We start from the raw sequence: 21119 nt of genomic DNA, 5'->3' as shown, positions 1-21119 counted from the left end.
ACCGAACAACAAATTAGATTAACATGAAAGTTAAAAAGTCACCTTTAACTTCTGTATAATAGCATCAAGTTGTAATAAGGTAACCCATATTACTAGCTTTTTAGGAGCAAACGTTGTGGATCCTTTGAAGGAAAACTGTCCCTCAAATAGAACACAGAGCGGATGCTTAAACAAATAGGCTTGGGCAAGTCAAAAGTCAAAACACAACTGAGCATATCTGTTAAATTACAATTAAATCATATTTATTTAATTAATTAATTAAATTTATGTCACCGCCCATTTCCCCCCAACGGGTATAAAGCATATACCATACCAAGACAACTGATTGTTGAAATTTAAAAAATGTCTTTAAGAATAAAGAAGCCCTGGATTAGACAAGGAATGTAAATAAGATGACACCTCCTAAATTTTGGATGGCTTTAAAAAATACAAAACAAAGATGGAGTAAAGGAAAATTATCCACTCTTTTTGAAAAAGAACATAGTGCATATATATAAAATTTCTGTAGTCCAGCTCAGAGTTTAATCCTTAGGGTTTTGCAAAACCTTAATGGAGTTCTATGAGAGACTAAGGGCAAGAAAAAGAGAATTCATTCAAACACAGCCAATTTTCTATCACTAGTGCTTTACCTCTTGATTAGAGCTTCTGGAAATTTTTTTCTAGACAGGTTCCACAGCCTGAAAAAAATTTGAAAAAACAAAACAAAACAAAACCCCAAACCTGATGCAACCCACCTTCTCTTTTTTGGTTTTCCCTTTGTCTGCAGTATTTATTAACACTTGCAACTTTTCAGCTTGAAAAGGAGGGTCATCGTCCTCCTCCAGGCCATTGTCAAAGAGCTCTTTATCTGCCGGCGAACACCCACTGTCATTGAAAGGAAAATCTTCGCTACTCTCCTAAGAACAACGGAAATAACATACAAGAACTCCAGTTAAGAGAGGCAATTCCCATTTTCCTAAAACAGTGTATTTTAAAACTGCCCCCCCCCCCCCAAGACTGAACTACAACTCCTGTAATTCCTAGCTTGGCACCTTTCAGATCTGTTGGATTAAAGTCCTCAAACAGCTTTGCAAGTGGTTATAGCCCAGTACTAGAAACTAGGTTGGGGAGGCCAGCATGGGAGGAAACTCCCCCCACAAAACTTTAAAAGGTCACATCAGCAGAAAGAATCACTCCGCACCTCCCCACCAGATATTTTATGCAGAACCGAACAAATTAAACAACCTGCCCATTCACGCTATAACACACCTAACGCATCCAGATCTCAGCTTATTTATCTCAAGATAAATAAATCATTTATCTTGCACTATATTGCAGTGGAGTATAAACAGTGTTTTGTGAGGGCAGACATTCAATCCACCTGCATACACTGAAAATTTTCATGTCGGGGACAATTCTGTGCCAGAATGACTCAACTGGCTATTTACGTTTCCATATGCAATGTTTGCAGTTGTTACTTTCGTCAACAAAGAGGAGTATCCGTATAAGCAATCAGCCACCTCGCAAAGAATAAAATACTAGTATTTCGGTCAACGGGCAAAGCATTTCTTTCTACGCCACTCAATGCAATAAGAGGGACAAATCATTAAACGGAGGCTCATTGTAATGGTTGCCTATCCTAAAATACTCTCAGACTCACAAGCAAGAGCTTGAATAAAATCTGGTTTATTAAAGAATAGTATGCAAGTACAAAGAAAGCTGAGAATGGGAAAAGTGCGCCAAATGCAAACTAAAAACCCCTCGGTACAAATGAGATCCCTCCCACCGTAGACTCTTCCCAGGCTCACGATCCCAGGTGCTCCTAACGGCTCTTGACGTCGCGGTGGAAAAGTCCTTGAGCCGAGCACAGAACCCAAACACGTTCCATTAACATGAACATAGATACAGAGCTTGGCACAAGGTCAGCAACATGGCATGTGAAACGTTACGATGTACAGCGCACATTGGAACAGTGAACATGACACTCATCATTTGCATGAGTCCAGCCTGTATCACTTGGCATGCTACAAAATGATTCTATAGAACTCAGCAGTTATCTTGCCTCCCATCGTACCTTTTGTTCTTGTGCCTTTTCCTTCTTTCTCGTTTGCCTCGTGGTCTTCCTTTTCTTCTCTCCCTTTCTCTTCCTTTTCCTTGACCTGCTCTTTTCTTTAATTTCCTTCAGACAGAACCTGTCCAAGCTCTTGTCTCCCCTCTCAGGGTTCCCCAACGGAAGCCGAGGCAATGGGTTTTCAGCATCGCTGTCATCGCTGTTTACCCCAGCCTTGCAGGAGGGGCTGTCTTTATTTTCCTTTACAGCCAACCAATTATAGTTTTCCACTGTGCTTGCCACATTGCTAGCTGCAACCTTCAGTTTCTCAGGCGCACCGTCTTCTCCTTCGCTATTGCTGTCGGCAAGCACCCTCCTGCATTTGATTCTCTTACTCATGCAGATCTCGTCATCTGAATCTGCCCCAAATATACAGAACGCAGATTATGTTCACTCATCATGCAAAGCCATAGTTTAACCCCAGTTTAACATGAGGTGAGTTCACACAATCCACTAAACCATAATAAGGTTTGCCCAGACTGACAAGATATTTTTGCCAGATGTTATAGACCAGCCTTTCTTAACTTTTTGACCCTGGAGGAACCCTTGAAATATTTTTTCAGGCCTCGGGGAACCCCTGCACATTCAGGCTCAAATAGAGGCCGGAAGTCACAAAATTATTATATTTGTTTCATGGGTAGGCCTGTAGATATGCACAAATAGCGTTCTTAAACTAAAAATAAAGAAAGAAACCGACCTCTTTAATGTGAAGTTGCCCGAATTTGAAATAATTTTTAAAATAAATCGTGATCCCCTAGGCAACCCCTAGTGACCTTTCGCGGAACCCTCGGATGCCACAGAACCCTGGCTGAGAAACCTTGTTATAGACCAATTAACAAATCCCATATAAAAAGATGTAAGGTGTCAAAAAAATTAGAGATGGGCTGCACTAAGAAAAAACACGTTCACCTCCCCAAGCAATATTCATAACATGAAATAACAAACTAAATTGAAATTGTATTCTACTGAAATCGTACCAGAAAAATACACACCTCCTTCATCAACAGATGCAACTCCTTTGCTTATCTGCGACTGGAAGCTCATTTCACAGCTGCCTTGTCCACTGTCTGAATCACTGTCAAAGCGGTCCTGAGTTTTCACATTCTGGGCATCCGAACGGAGCTGTAGTTCATGAACATTGGTAAGTATGACATGAAGGACAAACACATGTAATTTCCAGTACACACCAGGAATTTTAAAAAGAAGGCATTATTCCTTTCCCATCAGACGCAAGTCCACACTGTTCTACTGTATACTACTACCACACACTTTCCACATGAAGCTGTAAGGCAAGATTACCCAAGACTAAGCTTGGTATTATCAATGCACCAGTGACATGCAGGTCTATTTCACACTTCAGATGAGCCCCCCAAAATGCTGCCTCAGTTATAAAACAGTGCTGAGATGTGATTGTAATTCTGCATTGCAAAAATCAAAGGCAAGGTCTGCACATCATGCAAAGTCTGAATGTCATTTGGTTCTGACATGTTGTGTAAAATTAAATGACCGTGGCTCATTCACTAAATCATTGCTAAATGAATGGCTTAGTGACATTTGTAAACTTTAGCAGTTGGCTTCTACAAAGTTCATGGCTCATCAACAAAAGGAGAATCAATTAACTTTACTTCATTGTTCATGAGAGGGCCCTTCAACTATCTTTCACTATGATATTGTCCAAGAACAAGATTTAGGAACTTACGGTCATCTAGATGCTAGATACTGTCAGTTATATCCAAGTTAAACTGGCACTGGGGAGACTTGGGTTAAAGTCCAGGCTCAGCTATGGATGACTTTAGGCCAATCACATTCTTTCCCTCCAGCCTATCTGACAGGGTGGTTGTTATGGGGAAAAATGGGAGGAGGGAGCACTGCGTATGCTATCTTCGAGTTCCTAAACTAAAGGTGGAATGTAAGTCTGCCCAACAAATACACTACCTTGATTGCAAAGCTTAATGAACAAATCCTCTTGACACTGTTACATTACTGCCTTTCCCACAAATGGTTAATAGTTGTACAGTAGTTGTATTTATTAGCATTGTATTTCATTCCATTCATTTCATTGTATTTCATTATTTATATATATATATATATATATATATATATATATATATATATATGCGCAACCAACACTATACTGCATACTTTATCTTATCTTGCCTCTTTATTATCCTTAATAAGGTTGACCTGGTCCATAGATCGCACTAAATTGTTATGTTTAATCATGATTTTTGACTAAGCTACAGTTAACTAGATTCATACACTATACCATGAAACATGGTTTACATACCACAATAGCTGGGTACACACAGTATGCTAACTAAGAAACAGCAAAATATATGAACCCAGCTTACTGTTTGGGGACTGAACAAACATCTGTAGCATTTATATTTTCTGGATGTTGTTTAATGGCAGCGGTCAAAACCAGTATAACGGCTGGATTTATTGGAACTCAGAGAACCACAAATTTCCTACCCTTGCTTCGAAATGTGGAAACCTGGTACATAAAATACAGGCAAACGTGTAAAATATGAATATATATATATTAAAATGTCAACAATCCTAATTGAATTTTGTGAATGCCCCAACACTTGTGGACCTTTTTTAAAAAAGGGAAAAATACCAGTTCCATTCATTGCACTAATCGAATGCAACGTTCTAGAACTCCTAAGGAAGTTGGCAAAATTCAGGCCCAAATCTCTACTTCTTGTTGTCTCAATACCACCACAAGAATAATCACTGGCTAGAAGTCAAAGCCCCAAAGAGCTTACATTTATATAAAAACAATTTCAAAAGCCTTCATGCTAATTATCCACCTGTAGGGAAGATTAAATAGAAGAAAGACAAAGAAAGAACATTACAAATGTCACTTTTAAATCTTTTGGGGGAAAGTGGGATATAAATGAAACTATCAAGATTCTAGTGCTTAAGGCACCAGGCTAGAAACCAGGAGTCTGAGAGTTCTAGTCCAGCCTCAGGCATGAAAGCCGACTGGGTGACTTTGGGCCAGTCGCTCCCTCTCAGCCCAACCCACCCCACAGGGCTGCTGTTGTGGGAAAAGAGGAGGGGGAAGGAGTATTAGGTATGTTCGCCGCCTTGAGTTATTTATAAAAATAATAAAGGTGGGATAAAAAATGTAGAAAAAAATTTACTCCCCATCTATTTGAGAGGCCATGTTCACCTATCATAGCAGTCAAGAGTTTCTTCAACCCTGATTTATTTAGTAAGCTCTAATTAGTTGTCTTTACAGCTGAGTTGCTTAAACCTGCCTTCCAATTCGCCACTGCTAAGTCACCCCTCCTGTTAAGCCAAAATAAACCCACAATCCGGCTTTGTACAATGCGTGAACCCCGGCCTTGAAACAACAGTCCTTTTTCCAACACACGCACACCTTCACCCCAGCTTTCTCCAACCTAGGTCCACCGGATCCGAACTCAAAACATCCGGACCACGCCTAGATGGCATCGCCGAGTTGGAGTTCTGCTGCCCCCTAGGGGTCGTCCGGAGGGTTGCCCTAACCGCTGCCCTCATCCGTCCACAGCACGGGCAGCCCCGGCACTTTGGAAACCCCTCGATGAGCAGAAGCCCGTCTGCGCCCATCCTAACTGGCCCAGACCCCCGGAGCCCCTTGGCATGACGGGACACCGAAGCGGAGCCGCAGTGCACGCCGGGAGCCGTAGTTCCGGACCTCTGAAGAGTCTGCGAGGGAAGACCCCCGACAGCCGAGGCAGCGTCTCCCTCGACTGTTAGCAGGTAGCTTGATCCAGCCCCGCGCCTGACACGGGCCAGGCTCACCTCAGTCGCCGCCGCGGTCATGTTATCCGGCTCCCGCGTCCGCTAAGGTGAGCGCCCGGGCCCCGGAAAGCGCCAAAAGCTACCGGAGGGAGGCTGCGTTCGAGTCTTCGCGCTCTTGCTCGGCGCTTGACTCCGCCTCTCTGCTCCAGCCAGTCACAGCTGGTCTCTATCCTTACGGAGCCGCCCCTCTTGTTCCCATTGGTCAACATCTTGGCCCGGCACGTTTTCCGAACCAATGGTTAAATCGTGTTTCCTATAAGGAACCACCCTCGGGGAGGAGTTTCTTGGACTCGTAGGACTATAGAAATACAACGGAAGGGAATTCAGTAGCCCGTCCGAACTGAGAAAAGACGCCTCCGTCCTTTTTAAAGTTACTCGTCTCTTGATAAAGTAGTAAATATATTATGTAAACCATTTAATTAATAGCCAGGTCGAGATGGAAAAGCAATTAAAAATCCGTAATGTTTTTCTTCCTTCTTTGTAAGATTATAGTAATTCCTTCTTCCATAGGCCAGTTGTTCAACCTTGGCAAATTTAAGATGTGTGGACTTCAAGTCCCAGAATTCCCTACCCATCCTGCCTTACATTGCTATAGGGCAGGGTTTCTGGGAGATCACAATTTATTTAAAAAATTATTTTAAATTCGGGCAACTTCACATTAAAGAGGTCAGTTTCATTCTTCCTTTTAAGTTTAAGAACACTGTTAATGCATACGTACAGGCCTACCCATGAAACGAATTACCATAATTTTGTAACATCTGGCCTGTATTTGAACCTGAATGTGCAGGGGTTCCCCAAGGCCTGGAAAATATTTCAAGGGTTCCTCCAGGGTCAAAAGGTTGAGAAAGGCTGCTATATGACATCCAAAACTGCTAAAGAACTCCAAATTTGGGCTCTGCGTGGATCTATCAGCAAGATGTCTCCACTAATGCCAGAATGGGTAAAATCAAATATGGAACATAACATCCTGATTATATTGTAAAGCAGGCACTTGTGGGCACACCCTTGCTAAATTTTCAAAGCCAGTGCTACTGATCTTTCATGTGCCTCAAATTGGAATATTAGATCTAGCTATGTCCCATGTCTTCAGTAGCCATAGGTGCTTTTTCTACTTTAAAAAAACTTACTGCACTCCCCAACAGCTTCATTTTTTTTCTGGGTCCTTTTTGACATACAAATATTGCCCCTTCTTTTTCCTCCTGTTAATTGACTAGGGTATTTCACTACACCCTCCTGTTTAGGGCTATTTCATTAGCAGAAATAATGGAATTTCTGTGGGGGATGAGAAGTCCTCAGTCATCCTATGCCCTATCCCCATTATTCTATAGCAATGTTTCTCAACCCTGGCAACTTCATGATTATGGCTGGAGAATTCTGGGAGTTGAACTCCACACATCTTAAAGTTGCCACGGTCGAGAAACACTGTTCTATGGGATGGGGGGAAAGGTGACTGTGTGTGCAATACACACACACACACTTTATAGATTAATTTTTTAACAGCTTATGTGGTGAAGTATACCCTGTCAAAATCCTATCTGTACATCATCTTTTCCAGTTCAAACTGTCAGTGTTTTTCCTACAAGTTTGCATAAGAAAGGTATTACACACCAATATCATGTCAATCATTAAAACACATCAGAAACCATATAAAATGTCCCATCTTACCAATGGGAGAAAGTACCACTGATATTAGTAAGGTTTTATTCTAAATAAGCACGGAAGATGGGGAAAAAGGAGTAAAAAGAACAGTCATGTGACATTTCCACACATGCTCTTTGCATCTCTCCAGACTTTTCTGTTCAAATCTCTGTTCAGCAGTTAACTGATTTATTCCTGGCTCAACCACAGGAGATAAAATCGACTGCTTACTCTTAAAAGCTTCGAGGAAGCAAGCCAGCAAACTTTCCACACAAGAGAAATCCATCCTTTGAGCACAAAATACTCCCTCCCGGTAGCCAACTACTTGAATTCTAAAGATGGAAGCAACAGCATGTATTCAATCTGAGTGTCCACCCTTATATCATCTCAATATGTAGGATGGAGTAGGGGAGGAAACAGGGAGCACAATTTGCCCATTCCTCTGTCTTGCTTTGTGCTCCTTCATTGCTCACTTCCAGATTTAGGGCAATGGAGCAAAGGGAAGTCAGCTGGGACAGCGAGGTTTTGCTCCCTTCCACCATGTTCTTCATGTAGAGCAGGGGTGCGCAGCCTAAGGCCAAGGATTGCAGGGAGCCACGCCCCTGAATCCACTGAAAGTTGCCACCAAATTATAAATTTTAATTTGACAGAAAGAAAACAATAAACACATTCAGGATGATTGTATGTTTCATTTAATTTAAATTAAACATCATTTTAGTTCTGACCCCACTCAGTGACCCTATTTATGCCTTAACATGTTGTGCGAACTGAGCCAGTTGCTGTTTGTTCAATAAATCATGATAAAACAAACCATGGCAGAACACAACATGCTAACCCAGTCATGAAGAGTAATCCAGAAATTAATTAAAAATTAAAAAGTAATTAATTAGAATTAAATTAGGATGTCCCCAACCCTGTTGGCCTTTCCTAAGGCCGTGAAGGCCCGTCTTTGTGCCCGGGCCTGGGGCCTTGAGCGTGTGGACGGGTATATTTATTTTGTATTTATTTTATATTTTAACTGTTTTAATTGTAATTCTTTTAATTGTTTTATAGTTTTATTGTTGTAAGCCGCCCAGAGTCACTTGCTGAGATGGGCGGCTATAGAAATCAAATAAATAAATAAATCCAACCTCTGCTTTATTTCCAGACAGGACAGGCATATTAAGTTTTCCTCTTACTATAGATTAAAGCAGCTAGAAAATGTTTTTTTTTTTTCCTAAATAAAACTCTAGAAAGTACACTGACAAGTGGGTTTCTCTTGGGAGCAATGTGGAAGCTGCCGAGAGATTTTGTAGTTAAATAAACAAGGGAACATTCAAAGGAAAGCATTCTATGGATCCTGCTTGAGAAAAAACTTATTTACTACAAGAATATAAATGTCTTATTTGGTTTGTCAACAAAGACAAATGAGATGTTATTAAACTTTTCTATGGGAGCCAAAAGCTTGTCTTTGCTTGCTTGAGAGCTGGCAGCACTGTTGACCCAGAAAAGAAAGAAAGAAAAAATAATTTATTTATTTATTTATTTATTTATTAATCAAATTTATCACCGCCCATCTCCCACAAGGGACTCTGGGCGGTTTACAATAAAAAAACAAATATTTGATTAACTTTCTCTGTCTAGGCACTCTTCAGATATTTTGGAAGTACAGCTCCCAGAACTTTTAATCTGTAAGACCAAATTTGGGATCTGCAATACAGAAAAATATAGAGAGATGGCAGATAATTTTTGGTTATATCATACTATTATTCTGCATCCTAAGTTCCTGTAATTATGGAAAATGCACATACAAGTATATTTTCTTTGTAAACTTTCTGCAAAGGTGGTTTGTTCTGTTTGCTCTCGGCCAACAGGGCCTAATCCACAGTGGCAGGAATGTCAGACAAAACCAAAGTGAAGGTTTTAATTCCCACCTGGCCATGAAGCTCCACTGCATTACATATTTTTTTTAATTATATTTTGTGGCACAAATTATAGTGGCCTACTTCATATCTGCATTAGTCTGCATGTCATGCTTTTGTTGTTGTTGTTTATTCATTCAGTCGCTTCCGACTCTTCGTGACTTCATGGACCAGCCCACGCCAGAGCTTCCTGTCAGTCGTCAACACCCCAAGCTCCTCCAGGGATGAGTCCGTCACCTCTAGAATATCATCCATCCACCTTGCCCTTGGTCGGCCCCTCTTCCTTTTGCCCTCCACTCTCCCTAGCATCAGCATCTTCTCCAGGGTGTCCTGTCTTCTCATTGTGTGGCCAAAGTATTTCAGTTTTGCCTTTAATATCATTCCCTCAAGTGAGCAGTCTGGCTTTATTTCCTGGAGGATGGACTGGCTTGATCTTCTTGCAGTCCAAGGCACTCTCAGGATTTTCCTCCAGCACCACAGTTCCAAAGCATCGATCTTCCTTCTCTCAGCCTTCCTTATGGTCCAGCTCTCGCAGCCATATGTTACTACGGGGAACACCATTGCTTTAACTATGTGGACCTTAGTTGTCAGTGTGATGTCTCTGCTCTTAACTATTTTATTGAGATTTGTCATTGCTCTTCTCCCAAGGATTCAGCGTCTTCTGATTTCCTGACTGCAGTCAGCATCTGCAGTAATCTTCGCACCTAGAAATACAAAGTCTTTCACTGCTTCTACATTTTCTCCCTCTATTTGCCAGTTATTGATCAAGCTGGTTGCCATAATCTTGGTTTTTTTGAGGTTTAGCTGCCAGCCAGCTTTTGCACTTTCTTCTTTCACCTTCATCATAAGGCTCCTCAGTTCCTCTTCGCTTTCAGCCATCAAAGTGGTATCATCTGCATATCTGAGATTGTTAATGTTTCTTCCAGAGATTTTAACTCCAGCCTTGGATTCCTCAAGGCCAGCTTGTCGCATGATGTGTTCTGCATACAAGTTGAATAGGTAGGGTGAGAGTATACAGCCCTGCATTACTCCTTTCCCAATCTTAAACCAGTCTGTTGTTCCGTGGTCTGTTCTTACTGTTGCTACTTGGTCGTTATACAGATTCTTCAGGAGGCATACAAGATGACTTGGTATCCCCATACCGCTAAGAACTTGCCACAATTTGTTATGGTCCACGCAGTCAAAGGCTTTAGAATAGTCAATAAAACAGAAATAGATGTTTTTCTGAAACTTCCTGGCTTTTTCCATTATCCAGCGGATATTGGCAATTTGGTTCCTAGTTCCTCTGCCTTTTCTAAACCCAGCTTGTACATCTGGCAATTCTCGCTCCATGAATTGCTGAAGTCTACCTTGCAGGACCTTGAGCATTACCTTACTGGCATGTGAAATGAGTGCCACTGTTCGATAGTTTGAACATTCTTTAGTGTTTCGCTTTTTTGGTATGGGGATGTAAGTTGATTTTTTCCAATCTGATGGCCATTCCTGTGTTTTCCAAATTTGCTGGCATATAGCATGCATTACCTTGACAGCATCATCTCGCAAGATTTTGAACAGTTCAGCTGGGATGCCGTCTTCTCCTGCTGCCTTGTTATTAGCAATGCTTCTTAAGGCCCACTCAACCTCACTCTTCAGGATGTCTGGCTCTAGCTCACTGACCACACCATCAAAGCTATCCCCGATATTGTTATCCTTCCTATACAGATCTTCTGTATATTCTTGCCACCTTTTCTTGATCTCTTCTTCTGTTAGGTCCTTGCCATCTTTGTTTTTGATCATACCCATTTTGGCCTGGAATTTACCTCCAATGTTTCTAATTTTCTGGAAGAGGTCTCTTGTCCTTCCTATTCTATTGTCTTCTTCCACTTCCGCGCATTGCTTGTTTAAAAATAATTCCTTATCTCTTCTGGCTAACCTCTGGAATTTTGCATTTAATTGGGTATATCTCCCCCTATCACTGTTGCCTTTTGCTTTCCTTCTTTCTTGGGCTACTTCTAGTGTCTCAGCAGACAGCCACTTTGCCTTCTTGGTTTTCTCTTTCTTTGGGATGTATTTTGTTGCCGCCTCCTGGACAATGTTGCGAACCTCTGTCCAGAGTTCTTCCGGGACCCTATCTACTAAGTCCAGTCCCTTAAATCGATTCTTTACCTCCACTGCATATTCCTGAGGGATATTAGTGAGCTCATATCTAGCTGATCTGTGGGTCTTCCCTAATCTCTTTAGTCTGATCCTAAATTGTGCAAGAAGAAGTTCGTGATCAGAACTACAGTCAGCTCCAGGTCTTGTTTTTACCGACTGTATAGATGACCGCCACCTTTGGCTGCAAAGGATGTAGTCAATCTGATTTCCCTGTTGTCCATCTGGTGAAGTCCTTGTATAAAGCTGTCTCTTAGGTTGTTGGAAGAGAGTGTTTGTTATGCAGAGTGAGTTGTCTTGGCAAAATTCTATCAGCCTATGTCCTGCTTCGTTTTGTTCTCCCAGGCCATGCTTACCTGTAATTCCAGGTGTCATTTGACTGCCCACCTTAGCATTCCAGTCTCCCGTGATGAAAATAACATCTCTTTTAGGTGTGTTGTCCAGTAGGTGCTGCAGATTCTCATAGAACTGCTCTACTTCAGCTTCTTCAGCATCTGTGGTTGGGGCGTATATTTGGATCACTGTGATGTTAGATGGCTTGCCCTGAATTCGAACTGAGATCATTCTGTCGTTTTTTGGATTGTATCCAAGCACTGCTTTAGCCACTTTACTATTAATTATGAAGGCTACTCCATTTCTTCTGTGGTCCTCTTGTCCACAGTAGTAGATCTGGTGGTCATTTGATGTGAAGTGGCCCATTCCAGTCCATTTCAGTTCACTGATGCCCAAAATGTCTATCTTTAATCTTGACATCTCACCAATAACCACATCCAATTTGCCCTGGCTCATAGATCTTACATTCCAGGTTCCAATGGTGTGTTGATCCTTAGAACATCGGATTCGCCGTTCACCACCAGCACCGTCGGCCGCTAGCCGTCCTTTCGGCTTTGAGCTAGCTGTGTCATCACGTCTGGGGCTAGTTGAACTCATCCTCTGTTCCTCCCCAGTAGCATTTTGACCATCTTCCGACCTGGGGGTCTCATCTTCCGATGGTATACCGACATATCTCTGGTTGTACTGATCCATTTAGTTTTCACGGCAAGAATACTGGGGTGGGTTGCCATTACCTTCCCCAGGGATCACATTTAGTCTGACCTCTCTGTCATGACCTTCCCGTCTTGGGTGGCCCTTCATGGTTTAGCTCATGGCATCATTGAGGTGCTCAAGCTCCAGCACCACGACAAGGTAACGATCCTTTGCTGAAGGCATGTCATGCTAAGCCAAAAATAAACAATCCACATTTGTTACATCTCCTGCCTTTCATTCAGGAGTTCAAGGTGGCATAAATAGCATTCCCCCATATTTCCCCACAACAACTTTGTGAGGTAGGTTGAGTTGAGAGAGTGTGACTGAAAAATGTCACCTAGTTTCCTTCCATGGCTGAACTTCTTATTGCTCCTAGTTCAAGCCTTAACTCCTATACCACACATTTGACTTAGCATTATATATGATCAAGACTCTTACAATCATTAACTCTCAATCTAGCCTACTTGTTGACAGGTTATCAAAGAGGACGGAGTACCATATATAATCCAGAGCTATTTGGAATAAATGATGATAAAATAGTTCCATTAACTTTAGTGAACTGCGTTGTCCAGAAAGTACTATCACGATTGGGCAAAGATTCTGGCGTGAGAAAAAAGGAGAATTCCGAAGTGCCAGTAAAAATATTCTGGGACTCCTCCCTTTTTCATTGCAGTGATTGATCTGCTTTTGTCTGTCAAAAATGTTGGCTTGCATGAGCATTTCCAGGATTAGTAATCATTCATTAAAGACATTCCAAATGTTTCATGTTAAATGTGTGATATTGTATTAGATTTTTGTATAATTATTGTTTGGATTTTTTGTATAGTTTGACATCAAAAGAAAATAGATCTTTACATTGGAATTCATATCTAGCAAATACTAGGTGCTGTTGTTTATTAAGTCTCAAGCCTTTTACAGTCCACGGGTGAACTGTCAAGAGACGGAAACTATAAAATGTTTTGTGAGGGTAAGCTAGTTTCGATCTCATTAGTATATGAATTGGGCCCCTCCTGGAGATATAAGAACTATAGTCTACTCCAGTGTTTCTCAACCTCAGCCATTTAAGATGTGTGGACTTCAACTCCCATTCTGGCTGGGGAATTCTGGGAGTTGAAGTCCACCCATCTTAAAGTGGCTGAGGTTGAGAAACACTGGTCTAGTCTGCAGAAATATGCAATACTGGTAGTCCTTGACTTACAACCGTTCATTTGACGACGATTCCAATTTACGACGACCTCAGAAAATGTGCTTTACAACCTGAATTCACTCTTACAACCGTCATACCACCCTTACAGTCACTTGATTGCAATTTAGGCGCTTGGCCACCGGCTCGCATTTACAACTGGTTGCAGGGTCCTGCAGTCACGTGATTGGGATCTGATTGTGATTTGTGACCTTTTTTGCCAGTTTCCGGCAAAAAAGGCAAACAATGTCCATCAGGTTCGGCCATGTGGTGAGTCGACTTACAACCGCAATGACTTACAACAGAAATTCCAGTCCCAATTGTGGTCATAAATCAAGGACTACCTGTACTGCATACCTGTTTAACGTCCATCCTAGGAGGCAGTGGAAAATCATTTCCATACTGTACCACTGTCAAGAAAACTACATAAACACAGACATGAAATTACCAGGAGCTGAACTCAGTTTTGAAGATTTTACCATAACAGTTTAAAAACAAACACAATTTCTTGTCCTTTGGGCTTTTGGACCTCTCAAGTCTTGAATCAGTATACTTGTTTTAAAGAATGAATACGCACAGTTAGTCCTTCAACTCCTGTATGTATTAGGTAAAGGTCAAAAACAAGCATCACTCATGTGTTTAACTATGACACCAGAAGCATCTCCGTCCATTTCAATATGCTCTGGCCCAGAAATCCTCTGCCACTATAAAAGACAAGATGCATCACAACTCATTTGTACAATTTAATTTATTCAATTTAAAAAGCTATCAACTTAAGGGACTTTTGCATAAGGTAGCCTTCTCTCATTCCAACTTTTTACATTAAACCTGGGTTCCATACTGCAGTTCTTGTGAGCATCAAGGGGCCAAAGGGCAACTTTTTTGATGTCATTGGTTGCCTCATTTAATTTTTTAATATTTTGTTCAGGTCCCACCCCCTTTTTTAAAGTACATTGGAAGTTTGCATGCTGCAAAGCAATGCACCAGTTTCCTGTTTACTTCCCATGAGTTTGGCCCTATGTAGCTTAAATCAAAATGGTGAGTAGCTGTATTGCAGTGTTCTTGAAGCTTACCCCCTTCCCCCTCTCCCTGAAATCAATTCACAAGTTTACCTCCTAAGAAATTTGCATTTTGTAACTGCACATGCATGTCTCAGAAAAGACTGCGGCACATGCATGTCTCAGAAACAGGAAAGCACCTTTCCACTCATTTTCTGAAATTTCACATAACATGCTCTCAAGGTACCAAATGTGCCCACAGCCAAGAAGATTGAGTACTCCTTGATTAATTCTTCAATCAAGATGTAAGGCAGGGCCTAATCCATGTGACCCTCTTGTCTTCTTTAGAACAATCTAGAAAAAGCAATAAAGAGAAACACTATATTCTGGAAGTATAAAAAAGCTAATTGCAGAAAAAATGTAATTTATGGATGTTTATGCTAAAATAAATATGTAAGCCTTTAAGGTATCAAAATATTCTTCTTTTCGCAGAGTGCCTTATAGAAAAAAGGTAGAATATAACTTGGAGAAAAAGAATACTTTTATTGCAGCAGATTCAACCATGCATAAAATTTCATGTCAGATTTTGGGAAAGAACTATAATGGCTCACAATTAGAAAACTCAGTGTTTATAAACACAGAATCTGAGAGTCCTTCCCAGATGCCTTTTTTCCCCCAAATATCTGTTCCACGATAGCCCCTCTCATTCATTCTCATATAATTAAACACCAAATGCTTTCTTTCCTCAAAAATAAGATACACTGATTTAATCCTAAATGAACCTGTCTTGGAGAGATTTAATCCCTGGAAGTGGCAGAGTTATTTAATCTGAATTTTCTTGAATTCTGCTTCTTAAACTTTCATTTCACTTCTTATTGCCTTTTCAATTAATTATCACCCCCTTCCTGGTCAAAAAGTTACTTTTGTTGATTTTTTCCAATATTGTTTGTTAGTAAAAAGAGACTAATACAGGAGGTACCCAAACACTTACTTTCAAAAGAGCCCTTATTCACAGAGTTTTACTGCAGTACAGATAATCTAAGTGATTCTGAAAACTAATCTTGACAATTAGCAATGAATTTTGATTAAAAATGCATGCACAAAACAATAGATAAGCATTCATATCTTTGGGAGTAGTTAATCTTCATAGCTTGCTGTGTATCTAGCACAGGTTTCCCCTCCACACATACTTTTGCAAAAAGTAAATCCCTGGAACAATATTTTATAAAAAATATTTTCTAAAACTTCATTTTAAACCATTCCTTTTATCCTCGGATGCACCAGGACTAAGAACCATCAAATTAACTTTGGACCCTTTTTAAACTGTGAAGCACTGAGACACCTCTAACCCCACCTAAATAATAGCATCTACTAGATTAATATGGCATTGTTTGTTCAATGACAATGAACAAAAATGGATGTTTCCTTGACAAAACAGGCAAGCCAATAATGATAATTTTTTCAATCTAATTCGTCATGAGTTTTTCCCATTTAGAATCCATTCCATTGCAAACATTATTTTGCAATTTTGCCAGTGTCACTGCTTTGAGTTCACACATCACTTTAGTTAGCTGAATAAGCAACAACTAAGCCATTATGTGGTTTCTCTGGGTTTGGCTTAGCATGCATGAACCTAGCTATTTTTGGTCTTACAACTTGGCTTACAACTTAGCCATTAAATCATCTGCAGCATTTATAGTTCCTAAGCTATAATATCTTCAGCAAAGGATCGTTACCTTGTCGTGGTGCTGGAGCTTGAGCACCTCAATGATGCCATGAGCTAAACCGTGAAGGGCCACCCAAGATGGGAAGGTCATGACAGAGAGGTCAGACTAAATGCGATCCCTGGGGAAGATAATGGCAACCCACCCCAGTATTCTTGCCGTGAAAACTAAATGGATCAGTACAACCAGAGATATGTCGGTATACCATCGGAAGATGAGACCCCCAGGTCGGAAGATGGTCAAAATGCTACTGGGGAGGAACAGAGGATGAGTTCAACTAGCCCCAGATGTGATGACGCAGCTAGCTCAAAGCCGAAAGGACGGCTAGCAGCCAACGGTGCTGGTGGTGAATGGCGAATCCGATGTTCTAAGGATCAACACACCATCGGAACCTGGAATGTAAGATCTATGAGCCAGGGCAAATTGGATGTGGTTATTGGTGAGATGTCAAGATTAAAGATAGACATTTTGGGCGTCAGTGAACTGAAATGGACTGGAATGGGCCACTTCACATCAAATGACCACCAGATCTACTACTGTGGACAAGAGGACCACAGAAGAAATGGAGTAGCCTTCATAATTAATAGTAAAGTGGCTAAAGCAGTGCTTGGATACAATCCAAAAAACGACAGAATGATCTCAATTCGAATTCAGGGCAAGCCATCTAACATCACAGTGATCCAAATATACGCCCCAACCACAGATGCTGAAGAAGCTGAAGTAGAGCAGTTCTATGAGGATCTGCAGCACCTACTGGACAACACGCCTAAAAGAGATGTTATTTTCATCACGGGAGACTGGAATGCTAAGGCGGGCAGTCAAATGACACCTGGAATTACAGGTAAGCATGGCCTGGGAGAACAAAATGAAGCAGGACACAGGCTGATAGAATTTTGCCAAGACAATTCACTCTGCATAACAAACACTCTCTTCCAGCAACCTAAGAGACGGCTTTATACATGGACTTCACCAGATGGACAACACCGAAATCAGATTGACTACATCCTTTGCAGCCAAAGGTGGCGGACATCTGTACAGTCGGTAAAAACAAGACCTGGAGCTGACTGTAGTTCAGATCACGAACTTCTTCTTGCACAATTTAGGATCAGACTAAAGAGATTAGGGAAGACCCACAGATCAGCTAGATATGAGCTCACTAATATTCCTAAGGAATATGCAGTGGAGGTGAAGAACAGATTTAAGGGACTGGACTTAGTAGATAGGGTCCCAGAAGAACTATGGACAGAAGTCCTCAACATTGTTCAAGAGGCGGCAACAAAATACATCCCAAAGAAAGAGAAAACCAAGAAGGCAAAATGGCTGTCTGCTGAGACACTAGAAGTAGCCCAAGAAAGAAGGAAAGCAAAAGGCAACAGTGATAGGGGGAGATATGCCCAATTAAATGAAAAATTCCACAGGTTAGCCAGAAGAGATAAGGATTTTTAAACAAGCAATGTGCGGAAGTGGAAGAAGACAATAGAATAGGAAGGACAAGAGACCTCTTCCAGAAAATTAGAAACATTGGAGGTAAATTCCAGGCCAAAATGGGTATGATCAAAAACAAAGATGGCAAGGACCTAACAGAAGAAGAGATCAAGAAAAGGTGGCAAGAATATATGGAAGACCTGTATAGGAAGGATAACAATATCGGGGATAGCTTTGATGGTATGGTCAGTGAGCTAGAGCCAGATATCCTGAAGAGTGAGGTTGAATGGGCCTTAAGAAGCATTGCTAATAACAAGGCAGCAGGAGATGATGGCATCCCAGCTGAACTGTCCAAAATCTTGCAAGATGAGGCTGTCAAGGTAATGCATGCTATATGCCAGCAAATTTGGAAAACACAAGAATGGCCATCCGATTGGAAAAAATCAACTTATATCCCCATACCAAAAAAGCGAAACACTAAAGAATGTTCAAACTATCGAACAGTGGCCCTCATTTCACATGCCAGTAAGGTAATGCTCAAGATCCTGCAAGGTAGACTTCAGCAATTCATGGAGCAAGAATTGCCAGAGGTACAAGCTGAGTTTAGAAAAGGCAGAGGAACTAGGGACCAAATTGCCAGTATCCGCTGGATAATGGAAAAAGCCAGGGAGTTTCAGAAAAACATCTATTTCTGTTTTATTGACTATTCTAAAGCCTTTGACTGTGTGGACCATAACAAACTGTGGCAAGTTCTTAGTGGTATGGGGATACCAAGTCATCTTGTATGCCTCCTGAAGAATCTGTATAATGACCAAATAGCAACAGTAAGAACAGACCACGGAACAACGGACTGGTTTAAGATTGGGAAAGAAGTACGGCAGGGCTGTATACTCTCACCCTACCTATTCAACTTGTACGCAGAACACATCATGCGACATGCTGGGCTTGAGGAATCCAAGGCTGGAGTTAAAATCGCTGGAAGAAACATTTACAATCTCAGGTATGCAGATGATACCACTTTGATGGCTGAAAGCGAAGAGGAACTGAGGAGCCTTATGATGAAGGTGAAAGAAGAAAGTGCAAAAGCTGGCTGGCAGCTAAACCTCAAAAAAACCAAGATTATGGCAACCAGCTTGATTGATAACTGGCAAATAGAGGGAGAACATGTAGAAGCAGTGAAAGACTTTGTATTTCTAGGTGCGAAGATTACTGCAGATGCTGACTGCAGTCAGGAAATCAGAAGACGCTGAATGCTTGGGAAAAGAGCAATGACAAATCTCGATAAAATAGTTAAGAGCAGAGACATCACACTGACAACAAAGGTCCGCATAGTTAAAGCAATGGTGTTCCCCGTAGTAACATATGGCTGCGAGAGCTGGACCATAAGGAAGGCTGAGAGAAGGAAGATCGATGCTTTGGAACTGTGGTGTTGGAGGAAAATTCTGAGAGTGCCTTGGACTGCAAGAAGATCAAACCAGTCCATCCTCCAGGAAATAAAGCCAGACTGCTCACTTGAGGGAATGATATTAAAGGCCAAACTGAAATACTTTGGCCACATAATGAGAAGACAGGACACCCTGGAGAAGATGCTGATGCTGGGGAGAGTGGAGGGCAAAAGGAAGAGGGGCCGACCAAGGGCAAGGTGGATGGATGATATTCTAGAGGTGACGGACTCGTCCCTGGGGGAGCTGGGGGTGTTGACGACCGACAGGAAGCTCTGGCATGGGCTGGTCCATGAAGTCACAAAGAGTCGGAAGCGACTAAATGAATAAATAAATAAAAAAAACAAGCTATAATATAGCTTGTTTGATTGGCTTAGTGTTTGCAGTGAAACCAGGCATTGTGTCCCATCAAGTGTAGTTTTCTTGTCTCAGCATATTGTTAACCCATCCAACCGAAGTTCATTTAACAAGCCAAGGCTTAACAAGATATGAGAACTGAGCCACCTGGAGTACTTTGAGTGCCAACAGGAGTTTCAAAATGTTGTGCTGCATGTCCTGCCTTTCTGCCCGGTTAACACCGTCTAAGGCGAGAAATGACAAGAGCAGAAATGCTTAAGTTTCAATGCATCATCTTGACTTGAAGCAAGCCCCCCCCCCTAGTTTAAGAGGGGGGTCCACACAGGATTAGTCACTGAGGCCTACCTTACAGCTTCCGTTTTATATCTGTTGCCACATGTTGCCAACCCAGTCATTTTCTGCATAAGATGGGCTGGGAGTCCATCTTGGCCATGGCCCCTGGCAGCAAAATATCTTGAGCCAGCCCATTAATATTAACTCCAATTGCTCCTGAAGCATTTGGGGGGGGGTCCCAAGCAGACCCTTCCCTCCGCTGCCTCCAGCTTGGGCCAGAGAATTTATCTTACCTGCTGTCCCTTCTACATTGTCCCCAGGGCCGTCAGGGAAACGGGCAGCAGGTAAGATAAATTCTCTGGCCCAAGCTGGAGGCAGCGGAGGGAAGGGTCTGCTTGGGTCCCCCCCCCAAATCAGCAGCACTGCAGGGTGGGAGCCGGGCCAAGAGGGACCCCCGAGAAGAGGCAGAGGGAAGGCCATGACCGGTGGCGGAAGGTCCCGCCGCCCTCCTTTCCTGCTCGGCAGAACGAAGTAAACCGGGATGCTCCCTCAGGACGATCCAAATCACTGTCTCTCAACCTTGGCAATTTTAAGATGGGTGGGCTTCAACTCCCAGGATTTCCCATGCTGGCTGAGGAATCCTGCGAACTGAAGTCCACCCTTGCTGGATGGGGAATTCTGGGAATTGAAGTTCACCCACGCTAGCTGGGTAGTTCTGGGAGCTAAAGTCCCCCCATCTTAAAATTGGCAAGGTTGAGAAGGACTGACCTAAATCCAGTAACTATAAATCCAATAAATATACCTATCAATTTAGCCTGCGGGGACGAGGTAGCGCGTCGCGAGCCCGCCGGTTTCCCCGCAACGGAAGCAGCGCTGCCTGAGAGGCGCCGGCGCTTTTCTCGGCGGGCGGGGAAGCAAAGCCAGGCGGAAAGGCACGCGCACGCCGGCACCACCCGCCGCTGAGGCTAAGTGGCCGGCGCGCCCCCGCTCGCCGGCCTCTCCTTTTCCTCGTCACGCGGGCCAAGGGGGCGGGGGCGGGGCTTGCGCGCGCCCGTGGTGACAGCTGCGAGGAGCCCGGGTTGGTCCCTGCGTCCGGGCCCGCGCGCGGGGGCACCACGCGCAGGCGCGCGCAGGCGCA

At 42.4% G+C, this 21119-nt stretch overlaps 1 protein-coding gene across 1 annotated transcript in view; it reads right to left on the bottom strand.

The window, feature by feature from the left end:
- The window catches only part of CLSPN (claspin), a 38254-nt gene extending 32253 nt beyond the window's left edge, over positions 1 to 6001 (bottom strand). The window contains exons 1-4 of the mRNA XM_063312081.1: positions 5882 to 6001; positions 3082 to 3211; positions 2054 to 2448; positions 735 to 896 (exon numbers count right to left, since the gene is read on the bottom strand). Coding sequence (XP_063168151.1) covers positions 735 to 896; positions 2054 to 2448; positions 3082 to 3211; positions 5882 to 5902 — 708 coding nt within the window. The 5' untranslated portion in view covers positions 5903 to 6001. The remainder of the gene's footprint in view (positions 1 to 734; positions 897 to 2053; positions 2449 to 3081; positions 3212 to 5881) is intronic.
- Positions 6002 to 21119: the final 15118 nt, after the last annotated feature.

Source organism: Candoia aspera, chromosome 10 (genome assembly GCF_035149785.1).
Source record: "Candoia aspera isolate rCanAsp1 chromosome 10, rCanAsp1.hap2, whole genome shotgun sequence".
Lineage (NCBI taxonomy): Eukaryota > Metazoa > Chordata > Lepidosauria > Squamata > Boidae > Candoia > Candoia aspera.
The sequence above is the reverse complement of the archived record's forward strand: the minus strand, read 5'-3'. Positions and strand labels throughout refer to the sequence as shown.